This window comes from Sarcophilus harrisii, chromosome 5 (genome assembly GCF_902635505.1).
Source record: "Sarcophilus harrisii chromosome 5, mSarHar1.11, whole genome shotgun sequence".
NCBI classification, from domain to species: domain Eukaryota; kingdom Metazoa; phylum Chordata; class Mammalia; order Dasyuromorphia; family Dasyuridae; genus Sarcophilus; species Sarcophilus harrisii.
This window is the reverse complement of record NC_045430.1, coordinates 193,384,813-193,397,342: the sequence shown is the minus strand read 5'-3', so window position 1 is coordinate 193,397,342 and position 12,530 is coordinate 193,384,813. Positions and strand designations below refer to the sequence as shown.

General features: G+C 40.4%; 1 protein-coding gene across 2 annotated transcripts; it reads left to right on the top strand.

The window, feature by feature from the left end:
- The first annotated feature begins 5,923 nt into the window (after positions 1-5,923).
- Positions 5,924-12,057, top strand: NOBOX (NOBOX oogenesis homeobox). Of its 2 annotated transcripts, none has more exons than XM_012551091.3 (9): positions 5,924-6,714; positions 7,709-7,822; positions 8,457-8,563; positions 8,778-8,896; positions 9,010-9,104; positions 9,347-9,575; positions 10,133-10,449; positions 11,304-11,627; positions 11,979-12,057. In XM_012551091.3, the coding sequence occupies exons 1-9, from the start codon at positions 6,678-6,680 to the stop codon at positions 12,002-12,004; spliced, it is 1,368 nt and encodes a 455-aa protein (XP_012406545.1). In that variant the 5' UTR covers positions 5,924-6,677; the 3' UTR covers positions 12,005-12,057. The 2 variants fall into 2 exon arrangements, with proteins under 2 accessions (XP_012406545.1, XP_031794072.1); XM_031938212.1 differs by having other exon boundaries at positions 7,643-7,822.
- Positions 12,058-12,530: the final 473 nt, after the last annotated feature.

The following is a 12,530-nucleotide window of genomic DNA, read 5'->3' as shown; positions in this document are numbered from 1 at the left end:
AAATAACTCCCAGAAACAGAGGATCATCTTAAACAAACAAAATATTCATCCAGTGATGTTATTTAACTAAAAAAATTAAACCCAATCTAATCCAATAAATATTAATTAAGCACATTATTTTCAAGGCACTGTGCTAAATGGTGCAGATACAAAGATAAAAGAAAAAGTCTCAGCCCCCAAAGAGCTCATGTAATACTGAGGAAGATACAATAGATAAGTGTATATACAATAATCTGAGACAGGAGTGAACACTAATAAATGAGTAAGTAAGGAGGATGAGGCTCTCTCTGAGAGGTAGCAATTGAATGAAATGATGGATTCTAAATAGCAAAACTGAAGCAGGAGTACAATCCAGACATAAAAGATTATTACTATGACAAAGGATAAAGATGGAAGAGGGAATACTAAATTTAAGGCAAAGAAAATAGGGCTGTTGATAGGAACATGATTTTTAAAAGATAGTGGTGTGCAAGACAGCTTTACTATACAAGGCTTTAAATGACAAATCACCAAACATGCACAAGTTTCTGAAGAATTAGTCTATGGGTCACCCAAAGGAAAATGGAGGGATATAGGGCAAGTGTGAATATATTGCAGGATATTAGAAAAGATGAATTGTATATGAAAACAGAATGTAAAAAAAAATATCAGCGGCAGTTAGGTGGCACAATGGATAGAGCACCAGCCCTGAACTCAGGAGGAACCTGAATTCAAATCTGGTCTCAGATACTTAACACTTCCTAACTGTGTGACCTTGGGCAAGTCACTTAACCCCAATTACCTCAGGAAAAAAATATCATTAGAAAATATCTCTCTGGAAAAGGTGGTAGTCTGATCATGTAGCAAAAGCAAAGAATAATTTTGAAGTGGGACAGCCAGTCAAAAGATTTGAAGGAATTAATTTTTGAATGACATGTATTAGAGTCACAGAGGATGAGAAAGAAAAGATGGATTGCAATCTGCACATGTTGATAAGTAAGCCTGATAATGATATATCCAGGGTCAATTGAAAGTGAGGGAAAAAATTAAATTGTATAGTACTCTTAAGGAACCAATATGAAAAGTTGGGGGTAGGGAAAACAATTTTTAATAAGAATGCACCAAAAGGACTTAGGTAAATGGAAATGGCAGAAACTGTAGAATCAAATGATGTCCACTATCCTCTTTTCATCTTCTTTTCTCTGATAATCCTTTGGTATGAATTGGACTAGAGGGCTACTGAAATCCTTCCCAATTATCTGATTCTGAGATTATTGGAGGTAAAATTCTCCATGTAGGAATGCTTAGTTTGGAACTCTTTTTATTTTATTCCAAGTACAATCAATCATGATGCCAGTCAATGAACGTAGTGGAAAGCATATTGGGAAAAAACAATGCATAGATGAGGTGAAACCTCTAAGCTTAGTGGAAATCACAAATTTTATATTTTAATATCTTGAGCAATAATTATTATATATCTTAGATGAATTTCCTACCCAGTCAGTGAGGAGTCAATGAAAGCAACTTCAGTGACATTTGTGGGGACTTGTAGTAAAAAAAGTCAGCCTGCATATTTTCAGGCTTATCATCCACTTGTGACCAGGGGAGATAATGTAGACTCATGAACCATTTATCTTGGTGTATGCATTATAGAGAGAATAACTGACAAGGTCTGGTCAGATGACTCAGGTGGAGTACCAGTTGGTGGGCATTTCAGATACTTTATTTCCTAGCTGAGTCAACCTACTATATTTAAAAACTCAATGAAGGCAATACTCAAGTTATGCAACCTGGAGGACAGGATCTCATTTACAACTCTCCTTAGACAGAAGAGATGGAAAGAGAAAAGCAGTCATAAAAGAATAAGGAGAACCAATGAAGCCATCTTATCATAGAAACTAGGAAAGGAGAAAATATCAAGAATTACAGATGTGGTCAGCAACATTAAATGCTTCAGTGAGATCAAACCAAACTGTCTGGGACTGAGTTCCATTTGATTGAGCAAAAGACTGAGAGAATCAACAAGCAATAAATACTTCCTGAAGGACTAAGATTAGAAGCATAGTAGTACAAGTGGAAGAGTAAGTAAACTAATAATGGGGTTGACTTGGAAAAACAGATGAAGCATGGCTGCATAAAACTTTGTTCCCAAATCAGATTTTATCTGAAATGTTCACACATGGACTGAATGAGCAACTGTGCAAATGTGATTCCTGCATAAAATGGGAGACTGGATTTAGTGATTTAATGCTACAGATAACGTACTGTAATTTAAGTCTAATAAGACCTATGGGTTTTGTGTATTTTTGTTACTAAAGATTGATAAAAGTGGCCAAATGATAAAAATGAAAGTAGATAGGGTAATGTTCCCTAAATTACATATCCTTTTTATTGCTATTTGATAATTTTTCTTTAGTGTCTGACTCTCTATGACCTCACATGGGGTTTTCTTAGCAAAGATATTAGAGTAATTTGCCATTTCCTTCTCAGACCATTTTACAGATGGGGAAACTGAGGTAAACACTGTGAACTGATTTGCCTAAAGTCACAGAGCTAATAAATGCACTGAGGTCAAATCTGAACTCATGAAGAAAAGCCTTCCTGACTCCAGACCTTGTGCTCTATTTATTGCATCACTTAGATGTCCTCATATTACCTTACAAGGAGTTATTGGATGAAAGTAACAGGACAAAGTAAAAGAAACACAATGGAATGTCTACATCTCTCCTTGGAAAAGACCTAACCAAAGAGATACAGATCTAAAGCCCAGTCTCTTCATCAGTGACAAAGGACACATTCCTATCTGTGATCTTTCATCTTGGCTATATAATGATTATATTACTACCAAAAAAAAGCTCACCAGGAAGTATCCCCCCCAAAGATTTCCCCTTATGTCCATAACCCCATCCTACTGGACATTTATAAAATAATCCAGTGTTCCTCAGACTATTCATTCTGTAATATTTCTATGAATAAAGATACTAAAGGATTCCCTACCTAGAAAAGAATGATATGGCCAAGATTAGCCAAATTGTGCTTTGGGAAAGCTCCCCCTTTTGTAGGAGTAAGGAAATTCTGATCAATACTTGTTTTGAGTATTAGTCTACAAAGTTGACTATTTGAAGAAGAAATAAATAAGCATTTAGCAAATCAACCTCAATAAAGGAAGGGTATAATACTAGAATTAAAACTAGAATAAGTCAGAGAGAAAGCACTAACCTCTTTGCTATTCTTACACAGGACACTTGGTCTTGAAACTGGATGAAATACTCTCCTTCTCCATCTTTAACTCCTGGCTTCTTTCCAGTAAAAGCCAGCTAAAATCCTATCTTCTATACAAAGATTTTACTGATGCCCCTTACTACTAATTCCTTTCCTCTATTAATTACGTTCAATCTATGCTGAATATGTCTTGTTTGAATATAGTTGTCTTTCATGTGTTTCTGCAATTAATGTCATATCTTCAAGAGCAAGGACTGTGGTTTACATTTCTTTGTGTTCCCAGCACTTTCTCCTGGCTTTTAACAGATGGTTAATAAATTCTTATTGACAGGCAATGGTTTGGAATTAACAGACAGGGCCCAAGACATAATAGTTGATCAACAAGTTGATCAACAACATTTTAAGAGCATTTAAGTGCCAGAAACTGTTACATACTATGGATTGTTGTTGTTAATAGTTTTTCCATCATGTCTGACTCTGTGACCAGATTTGGGTTCTTGGCTTACTGGTTTGTTTTTGGCAGATACTACAATAGTTTGCCATTTTCTTTTCCAATTCATTTTACAGATGAAGAAACTGAAGTAAACAGGATTAAGTGACTTGCCCAGGATCATAGATGTAGTAGCTGGCAAAGGCCAGATTTGAACTCAGGAAAATGAGTTTTCCTGACTCCAGACCCAGTACTCTATCCACCAAGCCAAATACATGGATACAAATGTCATAATCTCTGGCAAGGTGTTAGCTGTTAAGGAAAAAACTCCTTATCTAAAAGAATTCACCTTACAATGAAGATGAAAGACAGCATAGGGGAAAAAAAGCCCTGCATATATAAGATATAGAATACAAACAAAGGCACAGAAAAACTGGCCAATCTGTGACTAGGGTGATGGTGAGCCAGGGGTCGACTCAGATCAGAATGTTGAATACGAGAACAAATAAAGAGTTTCTGTCAAGAGCTACCTTAAAGGGGTAGCTTGAGACAGTCTCCATAGCATCACATAGCATCTCCATGTTGTCAGTGGTAAAAGCCATCTTAAAAATGGACCTTAAAGAAATCAGGGCCACCACAGGTGTCTACCTGTACCATCACTTCAGCCCCTTTATCCCCTTCAGCCTGGGTAATCTGAGTCTAAAAGTTGGAGGCTGTGGTATAATCTCAGATTAAACAGAGAAGAAGCTCATACATCTTAGAACTTCAAACCATAATAATAGCTTATATTTGTATAAAACTTTACAATCTATAACACTTTTATTGTCATTATTTCATTTGATCCTCATGATAATCCCATGAAATAAGTACTGTACTCATTTCTAGCTGGGGGAAAAATGGAGAATTTGTAGCTTGCTAAAAGTCACAGTAGATGAGTGACAGAGTCCAAAGGGCAGCATTTCCAAATATACCACACCCCTCTCTTATGTGACAGCACCTTGATATCATCTCTTGAAGGAGACATATAGGAGAATTCTTCTTAAAAGTAAAAATTAAAATAACTCTTACATTTTTAGACTAGTCAATTCTATCAACTTGTGTTACTTAACTGTACTTATTTATTACAAGAAATTGTTCTATTTGATGTGAGGGTGACAGAGGTTTTTTAAAAAGGTTGAAAAGCAAAAAATTAACATTTTGGAAAAGGTACATAAAAGCAAAAAGTTTAAACACTGTGTTTGTAGGTTACCACACAATTCGACTAGTCTCAATGAGGGACATATATTCAAAAGATGTAACCAAAAAATGTAAGCATGATTAAAGATCAAATTATGTATATTTTCTGATAAGCCTTCATTTATACCAGTTCTAGTGGGGGGGAGGGAACTTCCAAAGGAACAGTTATGCTCCATTTCTCAATTATTTTTATCACCTCCAATTTCTGGAGCTGTCCTGATCATTTTTTCCTGCTTCTAAAATGTAATTTCTCCATATTCATTGTATCATCATAATCAAAAAATGTATCAGCATCTAACCCTGTGTTAAATGCCTTGGCCAATAAGTTAAATTGCACCATTAATGACATTGCTTTCTAGGCAACTCAGGGACCATCTAGTCCAGTTCAGAATCCTCTCTATGACAGACTCAACCAGTTTGTTTGAAGCCCTATTTAGAAAGAGCAAAGTCCCGACTTGCTGAAGCACTTTCTATTTTGGTTTCAGATAGCATTATTATAAAATCAAGTTTTACTTCCACTGTGTCAGAACAAGCCCAATGTCCCTTGACAGCACCTCTCCTTAGAACTCTTTTAGAGCAATTCAGATTGCTCTAAATCTGACGGATTAGCTACACACACACACACACACACACACACACACACCCCTTCTCTCTTAGTCCACCTACCTCACTTTAGACTTTGCACCAAATCCTCCTTTCTTTTATTTCTTGAAAATCTCACTTTAGTACATAGCTATAAAATAGTGCCTTTTTTTTTCTTTTCACTTTTAGGACGCCATTTACACAAGTTAAATTTCATTTCCAGCACACTTTACTTTTCACCACTTCCGTATTCCACTTCTAATCTCCAAATATGTGTGGTTCTTCTTTTATACCTTTGCTCCCAACAAAATTTTTACTTTGAATTGTGGATTCTTTTTATTATTAATATTATTATTTATTTTTTTTTACTTTATGCGAGCAGCAGGCAACAAAACGTGGTGGCTGCAAGCCCTTAATAAACATTTACAGGTGTGAACGCTTGCAGGTGGGAGGCCTCATATCTTCCAAGCCGGCATTTGTTGAAGAGGCAGAGTATGAGGAAAGTGGGAAGCAGAAGTAAGAAGACGTGAGGACTTCAAACCCAGGTGCTTCAAAGGTTTTTCACGCCCCTCCCTCTAGAAGCAATTCCATCTTTACGAAAATGGACTCTGGTTCTAAGGGAAGAACGCAACTTTGCTTCCACAGTAGGTAGCTCTTTCTCCTAGAGTCAAGCAGTTTCTGTAGGCTCTAAGCCCCGAGTCCAGGCCACTGCGAGCCCAGGAGTCTTCCAGGAGCTCAGAAAGCAGGTTCCGCCCCCCCTGGAAAGGAAAAGCTTTGAACCTTCAGAACTGGGTCGGGGCAGATGGCACACACGCCAGTCTCTTACTCCGGAGTATCCTTATCTTCCTATCACTTTTTGGCCTCAAGGACTATTTCCCCAGAGCTATAGAGGAGAAGGAAAGAAAGGCGTCCTCTTAATTAAAGCTGCACCTGATCTCTCCTTTTGGACTCTCCCCCCCCCTCTTTTGGAAGGGGAGGAGGTAGCGCTGTAAGGAGCAGGGGGGAGATGCCCTATTGCCCCTCCCCCACTTCCCAGAGGTGCTCTTTCCTTCCTCCTGCCTCCAGGCCCTGCCCTATGGGGAGTTTAGGCTTTGTCTCGCCCCCGATACCCCGTGCTAGGTGCTAGTCCCACACCTGCCCACACGGCGCCAGGGCTTCATTAGGAGCCCCCAGCCCTAAGGGCATAGAGACGAGCAGGAGAAAGACTGGGTGAGGGGAACCTCGGATTATGGAGCCAATAGCAGCTACCGCCAAGGAAGCCCGGGGTGAGCGAGGTGGGGACTGTGTAAGAATGAGGGGAAGTGGGTGGGGACAAATGTGGGAGGTGAAAAGGAAAAGAGTGGAAAATGGAGGAACTCGGGACAAGTGACCCGGACTTTCTAGGCCACAGAGAAGAGGAGGCCCCTTTTGGTATCCTGTAGGGCTCAAGCACATGACCATGCTTGGGTAGGAAAATGGATGGGAGAGATTGGGGCACTTACATTTCCTTTTAATATTTCTATCCACAAATGACACAGACCCAATAATTTAGCAGAGCTAGTCTGGCTTTGAATGAGACTCCTTTCCTCATTTCCCCTTTCTTTGGGATACTTTCATATCCTTAACTTTCTTTGACCATTTATCCCACCTCTTCTCCTTCCCCAATCATAACCTTTTTGGGTAATGAAAGATTTCCTATAAAGATTTGGAGGTTCAAAGATGGATAGGCACTTCCAAAACAGAGCCACTTTCCTAAAGAAGCCCCCGAGACTAATATTGTGAAATTAACAGTGTCTCCATCCCTGAAGGTCAAAAGGCTGAAAAGGAGAAGCTGACCATGGGGCTAGAAAGAGAGGTGTTATTCCTGGCCCCCTTGACCCCTGACCAAGATGGCCAGAGTGAGGAACTGCTACTGTTCTGTATTGCCGTGGTGGGATGGGGGAAGTGACAACTTCCAGGGAGCTGGCTGGAGCTGACAAATGTATTAGAAATGAATCCAGTGCACCCAGCTTGGAGGCTGTCCAGTGACAGTCTCTCCTAAGAGATAGGATTGTAGCCCTGTCTGAATTACAGCAGCTACCAGAGCTGGTGGGTGGAAATATTCTCCAAATAGGAGAAGGTAAAACTGGGGAAGAGGTCCCATTTAGACATAAAGACCCTGATGCCCAAGACCATCAGATCAGGTCTCATCATATGGGACTGGTGGGTGCCCAGACCCAGGTGCTACCACCCAACCCTTGGTGCAGTGTGGAACAGGCAAAGGGGTTTGCCATTTGACAGCCCTGCTCAGCACAACTGCAGCAGGGGAGAGCAGCCAGAAGGCAGTGAGGAAGAAGGAACCTCCAGACACACCCCCACAAGTCCGGAAAAAGACTCGAACCCTTTACCGAACAGGTGAGTCTCCCCTTTCCCAAGAAGTAAGAAATCTTAATTTCACTCTATTTGGAGGTAGGGAGATCTGGATCAAGAGGTAGGGGACTTGGTCACCTCGTGACCCAATCTTTCCTGACTCTAGCTTCCTAGAAGTTCCCATACCTTTTCCCTACCATAGGGGAAACTGGGCCCTTTTAGCAGATATTAAATTTTAAGGGAACAGGAAACTTCATCCTGATAGTGGGAGGGTCAGGACAGTTGGATACATCTAAGGAAACAAAGTGGGGTCATTCCAGCCTTATGAGCTGAAGTGAATAAGTTCCCCCTTTTCAGGGCCAGATAAGACAATTGTATGGGGACTGTGGTATTATAGACATTCTTATATAGTAGAGCACTGACCCAAGAATCGGGAAACCTGTATTTTGCATCCAGCTTTGTCATTAACTAGTTGTATAACTTTATAAGTCACTTAGATATCTAAAACACATATGACAGGTCAGCCTTTTATGTCTGTGTCTCAGTTTCCTCATCTGTAAAATGAATGATTTGGACTTAATTATAAGGGGGCCCCTTTCACTCCTGAAATCCTATGATTCTGTCCTTCCCCAAATCATTGATTCTTAGTTCCCAGTAGGATCTCCCTTTCTTTTTCCAGACCAGTTGAAAGAGCTGGAGAGGATGTTTCAGGAGGACCACTACCCTGACAGTGATAAACGCAGGGAGATTGCTTTGGCTGTGGGGGTCACACCCCAGCGCATCATGGTGAGGGGAGGTAGAGGAAGAATTCATTCATATGAAAACTAACAGGGGCTGAAGGGGAGGAGTTATTTCTATACTAGAGTAGACATACTTTATATTTGGGTAAATTTTAGGTATGGTTCTGTGCCTATCATTTTCTCTAATTTTCTTGTATCTTTCTCTTCTATTCTCTTGTCTTTTTCTGGTTGTCTCTTACTTTTGTGTCTTCCTCTTCCAGGTGTGGTTTCAGAACCGAAGAGCAAAGTGGCGGAAAGTAGAACGACTGAATTCGAAAGGAAACAAGACCAACCTGGAAGTTCCTGTCTCTACTAGTGCTTCTTTGGACAATCTTCATGAGTAAGAACTCTTTTTGAACTCTGTGACTTCCTGGAAGAAGCAAGAATCCCTTTCCCAGTAATGGGGAACAGATCAAGAAATCAAGGCTTTTATTGTTTTTGTTCTGCCCCCAGCTCTGTCCTTGACTTCCCATCCCCTCAACCCATAGTCATGGAGTCAGGAAATTTTACTAATGAACTGGTTCCTCCACCTGTCACTTTTCCTCCAGGTGAGTTACCCCTTTGCAGGAAGGGGACATGGGTCCAAAAAAGCAGTTTATATTAGGGTGGTTGGCAGTGTTATAAGATTTCCTCTCCCAAAGTACTACTCCATGTGAAAACACAGTCATGGATAGAGGCACAGAATAGTCCTCCATTGCAGCCCCATCACTTAAGTTCTCTTGTATCTTAGCAACCCCAAATATATCCATCATTCCCCTACCTTTGTACATCTGGGTTTTTTCCTCCTTAGAACCTAATCTACTAATGTGTGACCAACCAGGGGCTCTGAGTCAGCACAATGATGAGGCTCAAAGAGTAGAGGTAGCTCCTCTCCTCTTTAGCCCCCCACCTGTCCGAAGGGCCAGCCTACCTTTGAACTTGGGCCCTGTTCACACCCCACACCTGGTACCCCTTCTGCTGGAAACACCCAATAGTGGCTTTAGCCCTAAGGATGGCTCCTCTGGATCTTGGGAAACAAGGTATGTGGGATATTGGAAGATGGGGATTCTTAAGTGATCTAAAAGGAAAAGGATACTATGGACCATGAGATAAGTACAAGTGATATCTAAGGACTAAATAAAGGAAAACCTCTCCATCAGATAAGTCTTATGAAATTCAAGAACTCATGTTTGGAGATGAATGAGGGAAATAAAATGAGAGGGTTGAGCTGCTAGAGCATGCCCTGAAATAAAAAACGAGTTCACTACAAAATAGAAGAAGAGAGGAGAAGGTAGGGGTCAGGACAGAAAAAAAAATGCTTTAGTGCTAATTAGGAACCTTGGAAAAGTCCTAGCTCCAATATTTCCTAGCTTTTTGGTCAGGGACAAATCATTTGGGCCTTTATAGAATCAAGTTCCCCCTTTATAAAATGGGGATAATGATATTTATCTTCTTTACAATTGTTATAGGGAAAGAAAACACTAAACTGCTATGTTAAAGTTGGTGATTGTTTCTATTAATATGATTGCCATTATTCTCATGTATTGACTCAAATATTGAATATTACCCCAACATATTCCCCTTCTTGTTTCCCCAGCATCACCCCAGGAAGTACTTACAACTATTCTGAACAAATGGAATCCCAATATCACCATCAAGACAACCAATCCAGAGCTTTCCAGCTCTCCCACTATTCCCAGCATCAGCTCCTTCACCAATCCCAACACCACCTGCCCCAATTCCACCCTTTCCCCTTTCCTCTCCCCCAAACACTGACTCCTCCTCCTCAAGGAGACCCTAATTCTGCTGCTCTCCTTGCATTTGCCTATGGGTCTGATGGAGAGACCCCAACAGGATTGTTCTCAGGCCCTTCAGCCGGTCAGCTTCTGTTACAACAGCCCAGTGGGAATTTGGGTGAGTGAGAAGGACAATTAGGGACTGGTTCAGGATGGGAGAAGATGAAATTTGGAAGCAGAACTAGGGGAAAATGAGGAATCAAAAAGGGTAGAAAAAGAGATATAAGACTCAGGATGTGGGATTTGGAATAAAAAAGGAAGACTGTAGGAAGACATTTTCCTTTTCCCTAATATCCTTCCCAGAGGTGGCTAAGTGGAATAGCAATAAGAGTACCATATCTGGAGTTGGAAGACTTCCATTTGAATTCTGCCTTGAATGCGAGCTGCATAACTCTGGGCAAATAACTTCTGTTTATTTAATTTTTCTCATCTATAAAATAGGAATAACAATAGCCCCTATATTAGCAGTATTGCAAGCTTATTATGAAGATCAAATGTGAATGTATGTAAAGTTCTTTATAAATCTTATTACTGTTATACCTTGCTGACTCTTATTCTTTCCTTTTCTTGGTTTTCCCCCAGAAGACTGTAGATCTAGCCAGATGTCAGTAATATAAGCATTCATTTTTCTGTTATCTTCCATGTAAAATGCTGGTCATGATAATCTTTCCTGAGATTTAGAATTGAGAGTGAAGTGTTTGTTTCTCTCTCTACCCCCCCCCCATGGGTCATCTTCTGTCTTCTCTACATTTTTGGCATTTAATATTGTACAATTTATTTCCTGTCTTGCTTTATATCGGTGTTTTGGGTTTCTAAACGCAGGGACCCATCATTGACAAAGTTCATAGTATTGGGGAATTATACAATGCCAGGCTAGATCTCTAACCCAGTAGCTAGTCCTCTTTTCCATAGAAACCAGAAGTTCACGTGCCTAAACTACCTTCCCATTTCTGAATGTTTGGATGCCCTTAGGTCCACTCACAGCCCTACAACCTATCCCTTGGAATGATCCCTGCTTGCCCGAGCTGTCCTTCCCTGGTTCATTCTGCTCCCAGAACTTTGGGTCCCACTCTGGAGGAGGGAGCTACATACCTGACCTGGCTGCCCATGTCTTGGAGAGGCAGCTTTCACCAGGCTTCATTCAGCTTCTTGGAGGGTCTAAAACAGGCTCTGGGCTGCCGAGTGAGACTCGGGAAGAACTGTCTTCTGGCACTCAGGAGCATTTGTCATTGCCCAAAGAGGTCAGAGATGGAGTCAAGAATACTCAACTCCCCAGAATTGCTGCTAATGGAGACGGTAAGTAAAACAATAATGTTTGGATGAAGGGAACCTCATTGGTAGAAAGAATCGTAGCATTTCAGAGTTGGCAAGGACTTCAGCATCCATCTAATCCAAATAAGGAAGTCCTTGAAGAATCATCTACCTTTGCTTAAATATTTCCATTGAGAAAGAATCTCGTGCCTCTTGGGCCAGCAATTCTACTCTGAGATAACTTTGTGTAAATGGAAGATCCTAAACTTCTCTGGGGGATCTAGATATTTTTATGCCTGAGTGGGCCTGATGGTATTGGGGAGAGACATTTAAATGAGAGAGGGATTGTGGCTAGGATAAAAGATACCATCTCCCCTCCCCTCTGATTTTGTGCAGGTATTCCAGAAAAGAATGAAGACTGAGAGAAAAAAGAAGTTATCTTGCCTGACTTTTGGATTTTTTTTTTGAATTATTTGTGGGGTTTTTTTTTGTTTTGTTTTTTGCATTTGAGAAGACTTGATCCAGGACCTCTGTTGATCCAGGGTCCCTGACTTAAGCAATAAAGTTAGCTAAACTAAGATTTTTCTTTGGTTATATTTCCTACTTTACTAAATTCTAATCCATGAAACTCATTCAACTTAAAGAATAGTAGCTTCTTTCCAATGAACCTAAAATTTATTTAGAGCTGCTCAGCTACAAGTAATAGTTTTAGGGTTTCACTTGTCAACTTGGAGCTTGGCACCTCTTAAGACTCCTTTGCCTATTTGCAATTGAGGAAAAGCCTATGATTGTAAGACACAAACTCAAGTCCGCCAATGAGATACCAGCCCTATTCATGAGACACCTTTGAAATGGGGTTTAACGTCTGCCCATGTCACATTTAGGAGATACAAAAGATTTGGGAATTTCTTCTTGCCCCTTGTATTCCTAGATCCTATTGCTAATTGT